The 19,666-nt window shown below is 44.9% G+C and overlaps 1 protein-coding gene and 1 long non-coding RNA gene across 2 annotated transcripts in view; both read left to right on the forward strand.

The window, feature by feature from the left end:
* Window positions 1-8,346, forward strand: part of hook3 (hook microtubule tethering protein 3) — a 61,735-nt gene extending 53,389 nt beyond the window's left edge. The window contains exons 18-20 of the mRNA XM_090191567.1: window positions 141-346; window positions 687-758; window positions 6,361-8,346. Coding sequence (XP_090047693.1) covers window positions 141-346; window positions 687-758; window positions 6,361-6,501 — 419 coding nt within the window. The 3' untranslated portion in view covers window positions 6,502-8,346. The remainder of the gene's footprint in view (window positions 1-140; window positions 347-686; window positions 759-6,360) is intronic.
* A 490-nt stretch (window positions 8,347-8,836) lies between these two features.
* Window positions 8,837-13,156, forward strand: LOC118937618 (uncharacterized). The gene is made up of 2 exons (XR_005034846.2): window positions 8,837-9,914; window positions 9,951-13,156. It is a non-coding gene; the product is annotated as an uncharacterized LOC118937618 (long non-coding RNA).
* The last annotated feature ends 6,510 nt before the right edge of the window (window positions 13,157-19,666 follow it).

Consider the following 19,666-nt stretch of genomic DNA (forward strand, 5'->3'; position numbering starts at 1 on the left):
TGAGTTTAAACATCTATTATCGTTGTAGTTGTGTAACATTTTAGAATATTACACAAATTAGACTTTAGCACAGATGCTTTTATCCATAGTGACTTAGTTGTAAGTCTTAACTATCGTGTCATTGTTGATTCTCCTTCCAGCCCAGAAAGTGGAGGAGCTAGAGGAGGCACTGAAGAAGAAGGATGAAGACATGAAGCAGATGGAGGACAGATATAAGAAGTACCTGGAGAAGGCGAAGAGTGTTATCCGGACCCTGGACCCTAAACAGAACCAGGGCTCGGCACCAGAGGTCCAGGCCTTGAAGAACCAGCTGCAGGAGAAGGAGAGGATGCTGCACTCTCTGGAGGTACCAAGGGGCTGGTGTAGGGGTTGAACTGGGTTTAGGGTTACGGGTTAGGTCCAGACCCTGAAGAGCCAGCTGCAGGAGAAGGAGAGAATGCTGCACTCCCTGGAGGTACCAAGGGGCTGGTGTAGGGGTTGAACTGGGTTTAGGGTTAGGGTTAGGACCCTGAAGAACCAGCTGCAGGATACTTCACATAGGGGTTGGGTTTGAGAAAGGTGTTGGGTTAGGTTAAGGACAGGACGAGAGCGAGAGAGAGATCTTAATACCACCACTTTATTACATGTACCTTCTCAGTCAGACCCGTTTATTAACCTACTGTTCCTCTGTTGATCTCCCTCTACAGAAAGACTACGACAAGACCAAGGCTCAGAGAGACCAGGAGGAGAAACTCATAGTGTCTGCCTGGTACAACATGGTCAGTGTTATATTGAACCAGCACAATATTTAACCAATAAAGCCCGAGGGGGTTTGTGGGATATGGACAATATATCACGGCTAAGGGCTGTTCTTAAGGCACAATGCAACGCCCTTAGCCGTGGTATATTGGCCATATACCACAAACCCCCTCCAGGTGCCTTATTGCTATATTATAAACTGGTTACCAATGTAATTAGAGTAGTAAAAATACATGTTTTGTTCATACTTGTGGTATACAGTCTGATATACCCCGGCTGTCAGCCAATCAGCATTCAGGACTCAAACCACCCAGTTTATAATACGTTGTATTAGTCATTTCAAACACTAGAGGGCGCTGTATGATTTCCTATGTCACTTATAATGAAAACTCCATCGAGATTAAAAACAAGAAGTAGTGGTGCTGTCTGGTTTCAGTGTGTTATTTGTAGTAGTGGTGATGTCTGGTTTCAGTGTGTTATTTGTAGTAGTGGTGCTGTCTGGCTTCAGTGTGTTATTTGTAGTAGTGGTGGTGCTGTCTGGTTTCAGTGTGTTATTTGTAGTAGTGGTGATGTCTGGTTTCAGTGTGTTATTTGTAGTAGTGGTGGTGCTGTCTGGTTTCAGTGTGTTATTTGTAGTAGTGGTGGTGCTGTCTGGTTTCAGTGTGTTATTTGTAGTAGTGGTGATGCTGTCTGGTTTCAGTGTGTTATTTGTAGTAGTGGTGCTGTCTGGTTTCAGTGTGTTATTTGTAGTAGTGGTGCTGTCTGGTTTCAGTGTGTTATTTGTAGTAGTGGTGCTGTCTGGTTTCAGTGTGTTATTTGTAGTAGTGGTGATGTCTGGTTTCAGTGTGTTATTTGTAGTAGTGGTGCTGTCTGTCTTCAGTGTGTTATTTGTAGTAGTGGTGATGTCTGGTTTCAGTGTGTTATTTGTAGTAGTGGTGCTGTCTGGTTTCAGTGTGTTATTTGTAGTAGTGGTGCTGTCTGGTTTCAGTGTGTTATTTGTAGTAGTGGTGCTGTCTGGTTTCATTGTGTTATTTGTAGTAGTGGTGGTGCTGTCTGGTTTCAGTGTGTTATTTGTAGTAGTGGTGGTGCTGTCTGGTTTCAGTGTGTTATTTGTAGTAGTGGTGCTGTCTGGTTTCAGTGTGTTATTTGTAGTGGTGGTGATGCTGTCTGGTTTCAGTGTGTTATTTGTAGTAGTGGTGGTGCTGTCTGGTTTCAGTGTGTTATTTGTAGTAGTGGTGCTGTCTGGTTTCAGTGTGTTATTTGTAGTAGTGGTGCTGTCTGGTTTCAGTGTGTTATTTGTAGTAGTGGTGCTGTCTGGTTTCAGTGTGTTATTTGTAGTAGTGGTGCTGTCTGGTTTCAGTGTGTTATTTGTAGTAGTAGTGGTGCTGTCTGGTTTCAGTGTGTTATTTGTAGTAGTGGTGCTGTCTGGTTTCAGTGTGTTATTTGTAGTAGTGGTGCTGTCTGGTTTCAGTGTGTTATTAGTAGTGGTGGTGCTGGCTGGTTTCAGTGTGTTATTTGTAGTAGTGGTGCTGTCTGTCTTCAGTGTGTTATTTGTAGTAGTGGTGCTGTCTGGTTTCAGTGTGTTATTTGTAGTGGTGGTGATGCTGTCTGGTTTCAGTGTGTTATTTGTAGTAGTGGTGGTGCTGTCTGGTTTCAGTGTGTTATTTGTAGTAGTGGTGCTGTCTGGTTTCAGTGTGTTATTTGTAGTGGTGGTGATGCTGTCTGGTTTCAGTGTGTTATTTGTAGTAGTGGTGGTGCTGTCTGGTTTCAGTGTGTTATTTGTAGTAGTGGTGCTGTCTGGTTTCAGTGTGTTATTTGTAGTAGTGGTGCTGTCTGGTTTCAGTGTGTTATTTGTAGTAGTGGTGCTGTCTGGTTTCAGTGTGTTATTTGTAGTAGTGGTGCTGTCTGGTTTCAGTGTGTTATTTGTAGTAGTGGTGCTGTCTGTCTTCAGTGTGTTATTTGTAGTAGTAGTGGTGCTGTCTGGTTTCAGTGTGTTATTTGTAGTAGTGGTGCTGTCTGGTTTCAGTGTGTTATTTGTAGTAGTGGTGCTGTCTGGTTTCAGTGTGTTATTTGTAGTAGTAATGGTGCTGTCTGGTTTCAGTGTGTTATTTGTAGTAGTAGTGGTGCTGTCTGGTTTCAGTGTGTTATTTGTAGTAGTGGTGCTGTCTGGTTTCAGTGTGTTATTTGTAGTAGTGGTGCTGTCTGGTTTCAGTGTGTTATTAGTAGTGGTGGTGCTGGCTGGTTTCAGTGTGTTATTTGTAGTAGTGGTGCTGTCTGTCTTCAGTGTGTTATTTGTAGTAGTGGTGCTGTCTGGTTTCAGTGTGTTATTTGTAGTGGTGGTGATGCTGTCTGGTTTCAGTGTGTTATTTGTAGTAGTGGTGGTGCTGTCTGGTTTCAGTGTGTTATTTGTAGTAGTGGTGCTGTCTGGTTTCAGTGTGTTATTTGTAGTGGTGGTGATGCTGTCTGGTTTCAGTGTGTTATTTGTAGTAGTGGTGGTGCTGTCTGGTTTCAGTGTGTTATTTGTAGTAGTGGTGCTGTCTGGTTTCAGTGTGTTATTTGTAGTAGTGGTGCTGTCTGGTTTCAGTGTGTTATTTGTAGTAGTGGTGCTGTCTGGTTTCAGTGTGTTATTTGTAGTAGTGGTGCTGTCTGGTTTCAGTGTGTTATTTGTAGTAGTAGTGGTGCTGTCTGGTTTCAGTGTGTTATTTGTAGTAGTGGTGCTGTCTGGTTTCAGTGTGTTATTTGTAGTAGTGGTGCTGTCTGGTTTCAGTGTGTTATTTGTAGTAGTAATGGTGCTGTCTGGTTTCAGTGTGTTATTTGTAGTAGTAGTGGTGCTGTCTGGTTTCAGTGTGTTATTTGTAGTAGTGGTGGTGCTGTCTGGTTTCAGTGTGTTATTTGTAGTAGTGGTGGTGCTGTCTGGTTTCAGTGTGTTATTTGTAGTAGTGGTGGTGCTGTCTGGTTTCAGTGTGTTATTTGTAGTAGTGGTGGTGCTGTCTGGTTTCAGTGTGTTATTTGTAGTAGTGGTGGTGCTGTCTGGTTTCAGTGTGTTATTTGTAGTAGTGGTGCTGTCTGTCTTCAGTGTGTTATTTGTAGTAGTGGTGCTGTCTGGTTTCAGTGTGTTATTTGTAGTGGTGGTGATGCTGTCTGGTTTCAGTGTGTTATTTGTAGTAGTGGTGCTGTCTGGTTTCAGTGTGTTATTTGTAGTAGTGGTGGTGCTGTCTGGTTTCAGTGTGTTATTTGTAGTGGTGGTGCTGTCTGGTTTCAGTGTGTTATTTGTAGTAGTGGTGCTGTCTGTCTTCAGTGTGTTATTTGTAGTAGTGGTGCTGTCTGGTTTCAGTGTGTTATTTGTAGTAGTGGTGCTGTCTGGTTTCAGTGTGTTATTTGTAGTAGTGGTGCTGTCTGTCTTCAGTGTGTTATTTGTAGTAGTGGTGCTGTCTGGTTTCAGTGTGTTATTGGTAGTAGTGGTGCTGTCTGGTTTCAGTGTGTTATTTGTAGTAGTGGTGCTGTCTGTCTTCAGTGTGTTATTTGTAGTAGTGGTGCTGTCTGGTTTCAGTGTGTTATTTGTAGTAGTGGTGCTGTCTGTCTTCAGTGTGTTATTTGTAGTAGTGGTGGTGCTGTCTGGTTTCAGTGTGTTATTTGTAGTAGTGGTGTCTGGTTTCAGTGTGTTATTTGTAGTAGTGGTGCTGTCTGGTTTCAGTGTGTTATTTGTAGTAGTGGTGCTGTCTGGTTTCAGTGTGTTATTTGTAGTAGTGGTGCTGTCTGTCTTCAGTGTGTTATTTGTAGTAGTGGTGGTGCTGTCTGGTTTCAGTGTGTTATTTGTAGTAGTGGTGCTGTCTGTCTTCAGTGTGTTATTTGTAGTAGTAGTGGTGCTGTCTGGTTTCAGTGTGTTATTTGTAGTAGTGGTGCTGTCTGGTTTCAGTGTGTTATTTGTAGTAGTGGTGGTGCTGTCTGGTTTCAGTGTGTTATTTGTAGTAGTGGTGCTGTCTGTCTTCAGTGTGTTATTTGTAGTAGTAGTGGTGCTGTCTGGTTTCAGTGTGTTATTTGTAGTAGTGGTGGTGCTGTCTGGTTTCAGTGTGTTATTTGTAGTGGTGGTGCTGTCTGGTTTCAGTGTGTTATTTGTAGTGGTGGTGATGCTGTCTGGTTTCAGTGTGTTATTTGTAGTAGTGGTGCTGTCTGGTTTCAGTGTGTTATTTGTAGTAGTGGTGCTGTCTGGTTTCAGTGTGTTATTTGTAGTAGTGGTGCTGTCTGGTTTCAGTGTGTTATTGGTAGTAGTAGTGGTGCTGTCTGGTTTCAGTGTGTTATTGGTAGTAGTGGTGGTGCTGTCTGGTTTCAGTGTGTTATTTGTAGTAGTGGTGCTGTCTGGTTTCAGTGTGTTATTTGTAGTAGTGGTGCTGTCTGGTTTCAGTGTGTTATTTGTAGTAGTGGTGCTGTCTGGTTTCAGTGTGTTATTTGTAGTAGTGGTGCTGTCTGGTTTCAGTGTGTTATTTGTAGTAGTGGTGCTGTCTGGTTTCAGTGTGTTATTTGTAGTAGTGGTGGTGCTGTCTGGTTCAGTGTGTTATTTGTAGTAGTGGTGGTGCTGTCTGGTTTCAGTGTGTTATTTGTAGTAGTGGTGGTGCTGTCTGGTTTCAGTGTGTTATTTGTAGTGGTGGTGCTGTCTGGTTTCAGTGTGTTATTTGTAGTAGTGGTGGTGCTGTCTGGTTTCAGTGTGTTATTTATAGTAGTGGTGCTGTCTGGTTTCAGTGTGTTATTTGTAGTAGTGGTGCTGTCTGGTTTCAGTGTGTTATTTGTAGTAGTGGTGCTGTCTGGTTTCAGTGTGTTATTTGTAGTAGTGGTGCTGTCTGGCTTCAGTGTGTTATTTGTAGTAGTGGTGCTGTCTGGTTTCAGTGTGTTATTTGTAGTAGTGGTGCTGTCTGGTTTCAGTGTGTTATTTGTAGTAGTGGTGCTGTCTGTCTTCAGTGTGTTATTTGTAGTAGTGGTGCTGTCTGTCTTCAGTGTGTTATTGGTAGTAGTGGTGCTGTCTGGTTTCAGTGTGTTATTTGTAGTAGTGGTGCTGTCTGGTTTCAGTGTGTTATTTGTAGTAGTGGTGCTGTCTGGTTTCAGTGTGTTATTTGTAGTAGTGGTGCTGTCTGGTTTCAGTGTGTTATTTGTAGTAGTGGTGCTGTCTGTCTTCAGTGTGTTATTTGTAGTAGTGGTGCTGTCTGGTTTCAGTGTGTTATTTGTAGTAGTGGTGCTGTCTGGTTTCAGTGTGTTATTTGTAGTAGTGGTGCTGTCTGGTTTCAGTGTGTTATTTGTAGTAGTGGTGGTGCTGTCTGGTTTCAGTGTGTTATTTGTAGTAGTGGTGGTGCTGTCTGGTTTCAGTGTGTTATTTGTAGTAGTAGTGGTGCTGTCTGGTTTCAGTGTGTTATTTGTAGTAGTGGTGCTGTCTGGTTTCAGTGTGTTATTTGTAGTAGTGGTGCTGTCTGGTTTCAGTGTGTTATTTGTAGTAGTGGTGCTGTCTGGTTTCAGTGATTGTGAGTAAAACGTTTGAAGAAATGTCCCACAACAGACGCAGGGGATTTAACCATCAATTCCTTTAATGAATATCTGTCTTAATGAAGCCACCGTGTGTGTGTCCCCCTCCCTCAGGGCATGGCTCTACAGAAGAAGGCAGCAGAGGACCGTCTGGCCAGTACGGGTTCAGGACAGTCCTTCCTGGCCCGCCAGAGACAGGCTACCAGCACACGCCGCTCTTACCCCGGACACGTACAGCCTACCACCGCCAGGTAGACACGGCACCATGACCCCTACCTGACCCTGAGCCCTGTCCTGACCCTCCAGGCCAGGTAGACACGGCACAATGACCCCTACCTGACCCTGAGCCCTGTCCTGACCCTCCAGGCCAGGTAGACACGGCACCATGACCCCTACCTGACCCTGAGCCCTGTCCTGACCCTCCAGGCCAGGTAGACACGGCACCATGACCCCTACCTGACCCTGAGCCCTGTCTTGACCCTCCAGGCCAGGTAGACACAACACCATGACCCCTACCTGACCCTGAGCCCTGTCCTGACCCTCCAGGCCAGGTAGACACGGCACCATGACCCCTACCTGACCCTTCACCGTGAGTCCTGACCCTCCAGGCCAGGTAGACACGACACCATGACCCCTACCTGACCCTGAGCCCTGTCCTGACCCTCCAGGCCAGGTAGACACGGCACCATGACCCCTACCTGACCCTTCACCGTGAGTCCTGACCCTCCAGGCCAGGTAGACACGGCCCCATGACCCCTACCTGACCCTTCACCCTGAGTCCTGACCCTCCAGGCCAGGTAGACACGGCACCATGACCCCTACCTGACCCTTCACCCTGAGTCCTGACCCTCCAGGCCAGGTAGCCTCGGCAACAACTGACCCCAGCCCCGGAACCCTCCAGTTATCCACCAGACAGACAGACGCTACTCTGTAACGGGCATCTGCTCTGCCAAGCAATCCAGACACCTCAGGATGGACTAAACCTGTACCGTTCTGCTGTTCTCTGTCCTCTTCAGTCCTTCAGTTCAGGATGGATTAAACCTCTCCTGTACCGTTCTGCTGTTCTCTGTCCTCTTCAGTCCTTCAGTTCAGGATGGATGAGTTGGTCTACCTGGATCTTTAACTGACAGTATTATTATTATTATGCACATTTCGCTAAAACATGTTACCGCTCTGTTACCGCTCTGTTACCGCTCTGTTACCGCTCTGTTACCGTTCTGTTACCGTTCTGTTACCGCTCTGTTACCGTTCTGTCAGGAATCCTCTATCTAATAACTGTTTTCAGATTTCTCTAAAACATGTTACTGTTCTGTTCCTGTTCTGTTCCCCTTCTGTTACCGTTCTGTTCCTGTTCTGTTCCTGTTCTGTTCCTGTTCTGTTCCTGTTCTGTTACCGTTCTGTTACCGTTCTGTTACCGTTCTGTTACCGTTCTGTTCCTGTTCTGTTCCTGTTCTGTTACCGTTCTGTTACCGTTCTATTCCTGTTCTGGTACCGTTCTGTTACCATACTGTTACCATACTGTTACCGTTCTGTTCCTGTTCTGTTCCTGTTCTGTTACCGTTCTGTTCCTGTTCTGTTACCGTTCTGTTCCTGTTACCGTTATGTTACCGTTATGTTACCGTTCTGTTCCTGTTCTGTTCCTGCTCTGTTCCTGCTCTGTTCCTGTTCTGTTCCTGTTCTGTTCCTGCTCTGTTACCGTTCTGTTCCTGTTCTGTTCCTGCTCTGTTACCGTTCTGTTATCGTTCTGTTACCGTTCTGTTACCGTTCTGTCAGGAATCCTCTATCTAATAACTGTTTTCAGATTTCTCTAAAACATGTTCCTGTTCTGTTCCTGTTCTGATACCGTTCTGTTCCCATTCTGTCAGGAATCCTCTCTCTCTAATAACAACTCATTTATTTTCTAACACAATGTTGTGAGCAGAGATGCAGTTTTCACAAATTGGTAGCGGATTGCTGTTTTAATTTTTTTTTTTTTTTTTTAAATGGTTCTAAAATCTGAGGATATTTTCGTATCTTGATCTGATGTTTACAGAACGTGATGTAATGCCGTGCAGTCAGTGACTGTCAGGACATGTATAGTACCAGAGGAGGGATATGGTATGTCTCTGAGTTGGTCTCTTTAGGTGTCCTTTTATGTGTGTTCAGTAACGCTGTTGGTTCCGTTTGTCCGTGTTAGACGGTCTTGTTGTTGCCTGTAGTGGGAGATTTGAAAGGTTAGTTGTATAGGGAGTCCTCTAGCCTGTTGGCAGTGTATTTAGCTGTAGAGGATATTCCACAAGTGTCCCCGGGTGTTTTAGACAAGGCCTTTCTTCATTGTCATCATCATCATCATCAGAAATGTTAACAGTAGAAAGCTTCCTATTTGTAATGGACTGGTTTCTAAAATCAAACCATTTTTTAATTGGCTGAATTATTAATGATCCTGAAATGAGGCCCTCTTCCCCTCTGTCGTCTGCTCATATCAGCCAGCGCCGTCATTATTGATTATTGGAACCGGCGATTCACCGATCAAGAATCTCTCTCCCGTGTCCTCCTGCGTTGTTTCAGGGAATTCCACAAACGGTCCTTCGTTCATATTTCAGTGTGTCGTGTACCAGCTGCTTTCTAAACGGTAGTGTCCATGTTTTAGGCAGTGGACTAACAGTCAGTGGTCGTATCTGACTGTATCTAACAGATGGAAATTGTCATTTTGAAAGTATCGAAAAAAGGGGTTTCTGAAATACAAAACGTGAACTCGTAAAAGAACCACTGTTGCCACGAGGACGTGGATTTATAACATATGAAATTGATCTTGGGGGTTTAACGTGGGGGCGTATTTCCTGTTCTCACTGCGCTACGCCTTTCCTTCTCTGATGCGTCGTGTCTAACTCTGAGCCACCTAATTAACGTACTGTACTCCCTCCGTGGTGTCTGTCCAATGAAATGAGCAGTAGATTGCCAGCGGGTTGGGCTGTGTTCACGTGACTACCGTTGTGATTTAGGAGAACGTAGACAGACTTCATACTAGGAACGTTAGAATCTCCTGATTTTGATTTTAAAAAAATTAATCATTGTAAAAAAAAGGGGGTTTTGGGGCGAGGGGTGTGTATCATCATCGTCGTGTTTTAAAGTGATATACGAGACGTTTTAACGTGATATAAAAGAGACCGTTGTTGACGTGTTCTGACAACTCTCCTCGTGGTTTTGTCTTGAACTTTAAGCTTTTGGACGTGGAAATTTTTCCTTAACATTTTAAAAGTACCATTTAAAAACCAAGATTTGTAAACATTTTTTAAATAAATTAAAAATAAAAATAAAAATTGATGTTAAAAAAAGGGGTCAGAATGTGGTCCCGGTTTGCTGCCTCCTGCTCTGCTGAGCAGCGTCTCTGTACAGTCATCTCTTATCATCATAACATGGTGTCAGGAGTGAACCAACCTCATCAAATAATAACAACCGAGTTCATCTGATATAAGACCGGAAAAACATTGTTAGACTCGACACGAGAGAATATCTGACAGAAAATAATACTATTACGTGAGTTTGGTCGAGTTTTTTTTTTTTTTTTTTTTTGTGAAGGAAAAAGAGGCTGAAAGCTCTGTCTCTCTCTCATCATCCGAGCGGAGCCGTTGCTATGGAACAGGCAGAGAGCACATGGAGCAGAAGCAGGACAATGTAGGGCCCCAGAGGTGCGCAGGGCCCCAGAGGTGCGCAGGGCCCCAGAGGTGCGCAGGGCCCCAGAGGTGCGCAGGGCCCCAGAGGTGCGCAGCTAACAGAGAAAGTTATTTATGATTTTGGGTTAGGACAGATGCTAAATTAAATAATTTTTTTATTTATTTTTTGGTTAGGTTTTTTTTTTAAATTCACAATCCCAATGTTTTGTTTTAACTTTCTCAACTCTACTTCGCTAGTTCATTAATCGTTTCATCCTCTACCTATCATTTGGACATGTTAAACAACTTGACTGCCCTGTCTCTGACTGGTCATATTATCTCTGTCCTGTCTCTGACTGGTCATATTGTCTCTGTCCTGTCTCTGACTGGTCATATTGTCTCTGACTGGTCATATTGTCTCTGTCCTGTCTCTGATTGGTCATATTGTCTCTGACTGGTCATATTGTCACTGACTGGTCATATTGTCTCTGTCCTGTCTCTGACTGGTCATATTGTCTCTGTCCTGTCTCTGACTGGTCATATTGTCTCTGACTGGTCATATTGTCTCTGACTGGTCATATTGTCTCTGACTGGTCATATTGTCTCTGTCCTGTCTCTGACAGGTCATATTGTCTCTGACTGGTCATATTGTCTCTGTCCTGTCTCTGACTGGTCATATTGTCTCTGACTGGTCATATTGTCTCTGACTGGTCATATTGTCTCTGCCTGGTCATATTGTCTCTGACTGGTCATATTGTCTCTGTCCTGTCTCTGACTGGTCATATTGTCTCTGACTGGTCATATTGTCTCTGCCCTGTCTCTGACTGGTCATATTGTCTCTGACTGGTCATATTGTCTCTGTCCTGTCTCTGACTGGTCATATTGTCTCTGACTGGTCATATTGTCTCTGACTGGTCATATTGTCACTGTCCTGTCTCTGACTGATCATATTATCTCTGACTGGTCATATTGTCTCTGTCCTGTCTCTGACTGGTCATATTGTCTCTGACTGGTCATATTGTCTCTGACTGGTCATATTGTCACTGTCCTGTCTCTGACTGATCATATTATCTCTGACTGGTCATATTGTCTCTGTCCTGTCTCTGACTGGTCATATTGTCTCTGACTGGTCATATTGTCTCTGACTGGTCATATTTTCACTGTCCTGTCTCTGACTGAACATATTATCTCTGACTGGTCATATTGTCTCTGTCCTGTCTCTGACTGGTCATATTGTCTCTGTCCTGTCTCTGACTGGTCATATTGTCTCTGACTGGTCATATTGTCTCTGACTGGTCATATTGTCTCTGTCCTGTCTCTGACTGGTCATATTGTCTCTGTCCTGTCTCTGACTGGTCATATTGTCTCTGTCCTGTCTCTGACTGGTCATATTATCTCTGACTGGTCATATTGTCTCTGTCCTGTCTCTGCCTGGTCATATTGTCTCTGTCCTGTCTCTGCCTGGTCATATTGTCTCCGTCCTGTCTCTGCTTGGTCATATTGTCTCTGCCTAGTCATATTGTCTCTGACTGGTCATATTGTCTCTGACTGGTCATATTGTCTCTGACACTACCAGACACAACAGCCTCTAGTGAGGTTGGGGAGCTGGGGCTGCTAGGAAGTCTCTCTCTCTAAATGGTAGAGTAGTGGGAGAAGTCCTCTCTCTCTCTCTCTCTCTCTCTCTGGTTGTATTAAATGAGAGAGGATAACCTGTCTAACCTTTTATAAAGCTAGTAGGCTGATTTGATATGAAACACTTTTCCCCAAAAGCCTTTTTGAAGCGATGTCATGTTCATCATGCACCAAAATGGACAGAAACAGGGAGTACTATTTGCCTTTTTGTGTTGCACAATGTTTTTGAAACGTATGTGCCCTAATGAACACGACCCAGGTGTGGACAGACAGGCAGCAAGTCAACAAGGATGTTATGAACGTGTTAAAGGGGCAGTGTAAAACCAGTGTGAGGAAGAGACGGTTTAGGGGCTGTAGTAGTGTAGATCCTGGATTCTGTTGTCTTTTTTAATTAAAGTTTTCACATAATAACAAAAATATATGTGTTAATCTTATTATGCAACTGATGAACTTTGTTTGACTCTTCTTGTGTGAAAGACTGGTCTCCTGACGTGTGTTGATATGATTGGTAGGGCAACGTGTCTCTTAACCGTCTGTCCTGTTTGGTTTTTGCACGTCTCCCGATAAACGTAAAACTACCCCACTGCATCCCAAATGGAACACTATACCCTACTTAGTGTACTACTTTAGACCAGAGCCCTATGGGCCCTATATAGGGAATAGGGTGCAGTTTGGAACTAAGAGCTAGTTTCACATCAGTTAGTCTCCTAGCCTGGTCCCAGATCAGTTAGTCTCCTCGCCTGGTCCCAGATCAGTTAGTCTCCTAGCCTGGTCCCAGATCAGTTAGACTCCTAGCCTGGTCCCAGATCAGTTAGTCTCCTAGCCTGGTCCCACATCAGTTAGTCTCCTAGCCTGGTCCCACATCAGTTAGTCTCCTAGCCTGGTCCCACATCAGTTAGTCTCCTAGCCTGGTCCCACATCAGTTAGTCTCCTAGCCTGGTCCCAGATCAGTTAGTCTCCTAGCCTGGTCCCACATCAGTTAGTCTCCTAGCCTTGTCCCAAATCAGTTAGTCTCCTAGCCTGGTCCCACATCAGTTAGTCTCCTGGCCTGGTCCCAGATCAGTTAGTCTCCTAGCCTGGTCCCACATCAAGTTAGTCTCCTAGCCTGGTCCCAGATCAGTTAGTCTCCTAGCCTGGTCCCAGATCGGTTTGTGCGGTCTTGACATGGAAGCCGGAACTATGGGACAATAAACATTTATAGCCTGGTTAAACCAGACTGAATGTTTCAAACAATGGCGATCAGCGTTCCAGTATGGTTTAACCAGGCTATAATAAACCTCTGGGAGAAGATATTAGTTGAATAATAATAATAATAATAATCGGCTTTTCAGTCAGAATTTATCAGCAGGTTTTTTTGGTTACTGTATTTTTATTCATAGGAAGAACACTTGTATTTTACATTTAACTGAATTACCAAATAACCTTGTCCATTTTTCCATGTGTTTATATTGATGCTTGTATACGATGTGTACGCACCGCCGTATGGGAGAAACAAACAGTGAACGAGGAAGTGCGCGGTCATTTGAGAAGAGAACGTGATATTTTAAATCGGATGGATTTCACAGTTACCTGTCCTTGTAAAACTTGTTGATATGATGCGAACATGTACAGCTGGCGAGGGAGTTGTAATAAATATTGTATAAAACCTGTTTCTCTTGAGTCTTTTTATAGAAAGTCATATTCACGTTTTCTAACCACCCCCCCCCCCCCCCCCCAAAAAAAAAAAACAATGTTGTAAGACCTTTTTCTAAGCCACTGATTGTGTTGTGCCATCGTCCGTGGGAGAATGACGGTCAAACACCCCCCCACCCTCCCTCCCCTTCTCTGTTTTAACATTGTAATGCTGAGAGAGAGTTGTCCTTCGTCTGCTTCCCATCTTGATGCGGAACGTACTACTACAGGTTACAATACAAGCAGAACTGCCTGCTTGGTGCCTCCCGTCCTGACTGACACTGCGGTTTCAAATGGCAGCTTTTTGAACACACTGGAGCCGGGAGGGGAGGTTGTGGTTGGTCAGGGAATGGTGTGAAGGAATGCCTTCACCAATTCCCTGGGAAATGAGCTGAGGTTGGAGTCTTGGATCTCCTAGACAGACATTACACTAGGGTTGGAGTATAGAGTCTCCTAGACAGACAACACTAGGGTTGGAGTATAGAGTCTCCTAGACAGACAACACTGGGGTTGGAGTATAGAGTCTCCTAGACAGACAACACTAGGGTTGGAGTATAGAGTCTCCTAGACAGACAACACTGGGGTTGGAGTATAGAGTCTCCTAGACAGACATTACACTGGGGTTGGAGTATAGAGTCTCCTAGACAGACAACACTAGGGTTGGAGTATAGAGTCTCCTAGACAGACAACACTAGGGTTGGAGTATAGAGTCTCCTAGACAGACATTACACTGGGGTTGGAGTATAGAGTCTCCTAGACAGACATAACACTGGGGTTGGAGTATAGAGTCTCCTAGACAGACAACACTGGGGTTGGAGTATAGAGTCTCCTAGACAGACAACACTGGGGTTGGAGTATAGAGTCTCCTAGACAGACAACACTGGGGTTGGAGTATAGAGTCTCCTAGACAGACATAACACTGGGGTTGGAGTATAGAGTCTCCTAGACAGACAACACTGGGGTTGGAGTATAGAGTCTCCTAGACAGACAACACTGGGGTTGGAGTATAGAGTCTCCTAGACAGACATTACACTGGGGTTGGAGTATAGAGTCTCCTAGACAGACAACACTGGGGTTGGAGTATAGAGTCTCCTAGACAGACATTACACTGGGGTTGGAGTATAGAGTCTCCTAGACAGACAACACTAGGGTTGGAGTATAGAGTCTCCTAGACAGACAACACTAGGGTTGGAGTATAGAGTCTCCTAGACAGACATTACACTGGGGTTGGAGTATAGAGTCTCCTAGACAGACAACACTGGGGTTGGAGTATAGAGTCTCCTAGACAGACAACACTAGGGTTGGAGTATAGAGTCTCCTAGACAGACATTACACTGGGGTTGGAGTATAGAGTCTCCTAGACAGACAACACTGGGGTTGGAGTATAGAGTCTCCTAGACAGACATTACACTGGGGTTGGAGTATAGAGTCTCCTAGACAGACAACACTGGGGTTGGAGTATAGAGTCTCCTAGACAGACAACACTGGGGTTGGAGTATAGAGTCTCCTAGACAGATATAACACTGGGGTTGGAGTATAGAGTCTCCTAGACAGACATAACACTGGGGTTGGAGTATAGAGTCTCCTAGACAGACAACACTGGGGTTGGAGTATAGAGTCTCCTAGACAGACAACACTGGGGTTGGAGTATAGAGTCTCCTAGACAGACATAACACTGGGGTTGGAGTATAGAGTCTCCTAGACAGACAACACTGGGGTTGGAGTATAGAGTCTCCTAGACAGACAACACTGGGGTTGGAGTATAGAGTCTCCTAGACAGACATTACACTGGGGTTGGAGTATAGAGTCTCCTAGACAGACAACACTGGGGTTGGAGTATAGAGTCTCCTAGACAGACATTACACTGGGGTTGGAGTATAGAGTCTCCTAGACAGACAACACTGGGGTTGGAGTATAGAGTCTCCTAGACAGACAACACTGGGGTTGGAGTATAGAGTCTCCTAGACAGACAACACTGGGGTTGGAGTATAGAGTCTCCTAGACAGACAACACTGGGGTTGGAGTATAGAGTCTCCTAGACAGACAACACTGGGGTTGGAGTATAGAGTCTCCTAGACAGACATTACACTGGGGTTGGAGTATAGAGTCTCCTAGACAGACATTACACTGGGGTTGGAGTATAGAGTCTCCTAGACAGACAACACTGGGGTTGGAGTATAGAGTCTCCTAGACAGACAACACTGGGGTTGGAGTATAGAGTCTCCTAGACAGACAACACTGGGGTTGGAGTATAGAGTCTCCTAGACAGACAACACTAGGGTTGGAGTATAGAGTCTCCTAGACAGACAACACTAGGGTTGGAGTATAGAGTCTCCTAGACAGACATTACACTGGGGTTGGAGTATAGAGTCTTCTAGACAGACAACACTGGGGTTGGAGTATAGAGTCTCCTAGACAGACAACACTGGGGTTGGAGTATAGAGTCTCCTAGACAGACAACACTGGGGTTGGAGTATAGAGTCTCCTAGACAGACAACACTGGGGTTGGAGTATAGAGTCTCCTAGACAGACATCACTAGGGTTGGAGTATAGAGTCTCCTAGACAGACAACACTGGGGTTGGAGTATAGAGTCTCCTAGACAGACAACACTGGGGTTGGAGTATAGAGTCTCCTAGACAGACAACACTGGGGTTGGAGTATAGAGTCTCCTAGACAGATATAACACTGGGGTTGGAGTATAGAGTCTCCTAGACAGACAACACTGGGGTTGGAGTATAGAGTCTCCTAGACAGACAACACTGGGGTTGGAGTATAGAGTCTCCTAGACAGACAACACTAGGGTTAGAGTATAGAGTCTCCTAGACAGACAACACTGGGGTTGGAGTATAGAGTCTCCTAGACAGATATAACACTGGGGTTGGAGTATAGAGTCTCCTAGACAGATATAACACTGGGGTTGGAGTATAGAGTCTCCTAGACAGACAACACTAGGGTTGGAGTATAGAGTCTCCTAGACAGACAACACTGGGGTTGGAGTATAGAGTCTCCTAGACAGAAAACACTGGGGTTGGAGTATAGAGTCTCCTAGACAGACAACACTAGGGTTGGAGTATAGAGTCTCCTAGACAGACAACACTGGGGTTGGAGTATAGAGTCTCCTAGACAGATATTACACTGGGGTTGGAGTATAGAGTCTCCTAGACAGACAACACTAGGGTTGGAGTATAGAGTCTCCTAGACAGACAACACTAGGGTTGGAGTATAGAGTCTCCTAGACAGACATTACACTGGGGTTGGAGTATAGAGTCTCCTAGACAGACAACACTGGGGTTGGAGTATAGAGTCTCCTAGACAGACAACACTAGGGTTGGAGTATAGAGTCTCCTAGACAGACATTACACTGGGGTTGGAGTATAGAGTCTCCTAGACAGACAACACTGGGGTTGGAGTATAGAGTCTCCTAGACAGACATTACACTGGGGTTGGAGTATAGAGTCTCCTAGACAGACAACACTGGGGTTGGAGTATAGAGTCTCCTAGACAGACAACACTGGGGTTGGAGTATAGAGTCTCCTAGACAGATATAACACTGGGGTTGGAGTATAGAGTCTCCTAGACAGACATAACACTGGGGTTGGAGTATAGAGTCTCCTAGACAGACAACACTGGGGTTGGAGTATAGAGTCTCCTAGACAGACAACACTGGGGTTGGAGTATAGAGTCTCCTAGACAGACATAACACTGGGGTTGGAGTATAGAGTCTCCTAGACAGACAACACTGGGGTTGGAGTATAGAGTCTCCTAGACAGACATTACACTGGGGTTGGAGTATAGAGTCTCCTAGACAGACAACACTGGGGTTGGAGTATAGAGTCTCCTAGACAGACATTACACTGGGGTTGGAGTATAGAGTCTCCTAGACAGACATTACACTGGGGTTGGAGTATAGAGTCTCCTAGACAGACAACACTGGGGTTGGAGTATAGAGTCTCCTAGACAGACAACACTGGGGTTGGAGTATAGAGTCTCCTAGACAGACAACACTGGGGTTGGAGTATAGAGTCTCCTAGACAGACAACACTGGGGTTGGAGTATAGAGTCTCCTAGACAGACAACACTGGGGTTGGAGTATAGAGTCTCCTAGACAGACAACACTAGGGTTGGAGTATAGAGTCTCCTAGACAGACAACACTAGGGTTGGAGTATAGAGTCTCCTAGACAGACATTACACTGGGGTTGGAGTATAGAGTCTTCTAGACAGACAACACTGGGGTTGGAGTATAGAGTCTCCTAGACAGACAACACTGGGGTTGGAGTATAGAGTCTCCTAGACAGACAACACTGGGGTTGGAGTATAGAGTCTCCTAGACAGACAACACTGGGGTTGGAGTATAGAGTCTCCTAGACAGACATCACTAGGGTTGGAGTATAGAGTCTCCTAGACAGACAACACTGGGGTTGGAGTATAGAGTCTCCTAGACAGACAACACTGGGGTTGGAGTATAGAGTCTCCTAGACAGACAACACTGGGGTTTGAGTATAGAGTCTCCTAGACAGATATAACACTGGGGTTGGACTATAGAGTCTCCTAGACAGACAACACTGGGGTTGGAGTATAGAGTCTCCTAGACAGACAACACTGGGGTTGGAGTATAGAGTCTCCTAGACAGACAACACTAGGGTTGGAGTATAGAGTCTCCTAGACAGACAACACTGGGGTTGGAGTATAGAGTCTCCTAGACAGATATAACACTGGGGTTGGAGTATAGAGTCTCCTAGACAGATATAACACTGGGGTTGGAGTATAGAGTCTCCTAGACAGACAACACTAGGGTTGGAGTATAGAGTCTCCTAGACAGACAACACTGGGGTTGGAGTATAGAGTCTTCTAGACAGACAACACTGGGGTTGGAGTATAGAGTCTCCTAGACAGATATAACACTGGGGTTGGAGTATAGAGTCTCCTAGATAGACAACACTAGGGTTGGAGTATAGAGTCTCCTAGACAGACAACACTGGGGTTGGAGTATAGATTCTTCTAGACAGACATTACACTAGGGTTGGAGTATAGAGTCTCCTAGACAGACAACACTAGGGTTGGAGTATAGAGTCTCCTAGACAGACATTACACTAGGGTTGGAGTATAGAGTCTTCTAGACAGACAACACTAGGGTTGGAGTATAGAGTCTCCTAGACAGACAACACTGGGGTTGCAGTATAGAGTCTCCTAGACAGACAACACTAGGGTTGGAGTATAGAGTCTTCTAGACAGACAACACTGGGGTTGGAGTATAGAGTCTCCTAGACAGACAACACTGGGGTTGGAGTATAGAGTCTCCTAGACAGACAACACTGGGGTTGGAGTATAGAGTCTCCTAGACAGACAACACTGGGGTTGGAGTATAGAGTCTCCTAGACAGATATAACACTGGGGTTGGAGTATAGAGTCTCCTAGACAGACAACACTGGGGTTGGAGTATAGAGTCTCCTAGACAGATATAACACTGGGGTTGGAGTATAGAGTCTTCTAGACAGACAACACTGGGGTTGGAGTATAGAGTCTCCTAGACAGACAACACTGGGGTTGGAGTATAGAGTCTCCTAGACAGACAACACTAGGGTTGGAGTATAGAGTCTTCTAGACAGACAACACTGGGGTTGGAGTATAGAGTCTCCTAGACAGACAACACTAGGGTTGGAGTATAGAGTCTTCTAGACAGACAACACTAGGGTTGGAGTATAGAGTCTCCTAGACAGATATAACACTGGGGTTGGAGTATAGAGTCTCCTAGACAGACAACACTAGGGTTGGAGTATAGAGTCTTCTAGACAGACAACACTGGGGTTGGAGTATAGAGTCTCCTAGACAGACATTACACTGTATGTAACACTGAGGTTGAGGCCCCTTTTTCTAGGAACATCCTCTGAACCAAAGTTCCACAAGGTGTTGTTTTGGGGTTATTCCACAATGTGTTTTTTCAGGGTCATTCCACAAGGTGTTGTTTCAGGGTTATTCCACAAGGTGTTGTTTCGGGGTTATTCCACAAGGTGTTGTTTCGGGATCATTCCACAAGGTGTTGATTCAGGGTTATTCCACAAGGTGTTGTTTTGGGGTTATTCCACAAGGTGTTGTTTTGGGGTTATTCCACAAGGTGTTGTTTTGGGGTTATTCCACAATGTGTTTTTTCAGGGTCATTCCACAAGGTGTTGTTTCAGGGTTATTCCACAAGGTGTTGTTTCGAGGTTATTCCACAAGGTGTTGTTTCGGGATCATTCCACAAGGTGTTGTTTCAGGGTCATTCCACAAGGTGTTGTTTCAGGGTTATTCCACAAGGTGTTGTTTCGGGGTTATTCCACAAGGTGTTGTTTCGGGATCATTCCACAAGGTGTTGTTTCAGGGTTATTCCACAAGGTGTTGTTTCAGGGTCATTCCACAAGGTGTTGTTTCAGGGCCAGAGATAATTACACCCCTGTGATAATCTGAAGTAGAGGGCCAGAGATAATTACACCCCTGTGGTACTCT

The sequence above is a fragment of the Oncorhynchus mykiss genome, chromosome 12 (genome assembly GCF_057628025.1).
Source record: "Oncorhynchus mykiss isolate SJ-2025 chromosome 12, ASM5762802v1, whole genome shotgun sequence".
In the NCBI taxonomy this organism is placed as follows: Eukaryota; Metazoa; Chordata; class Actinopteri; order Salmoniformes; family Salmonidae; genus Oncorhynchus; species Oncorhynchus mykiss.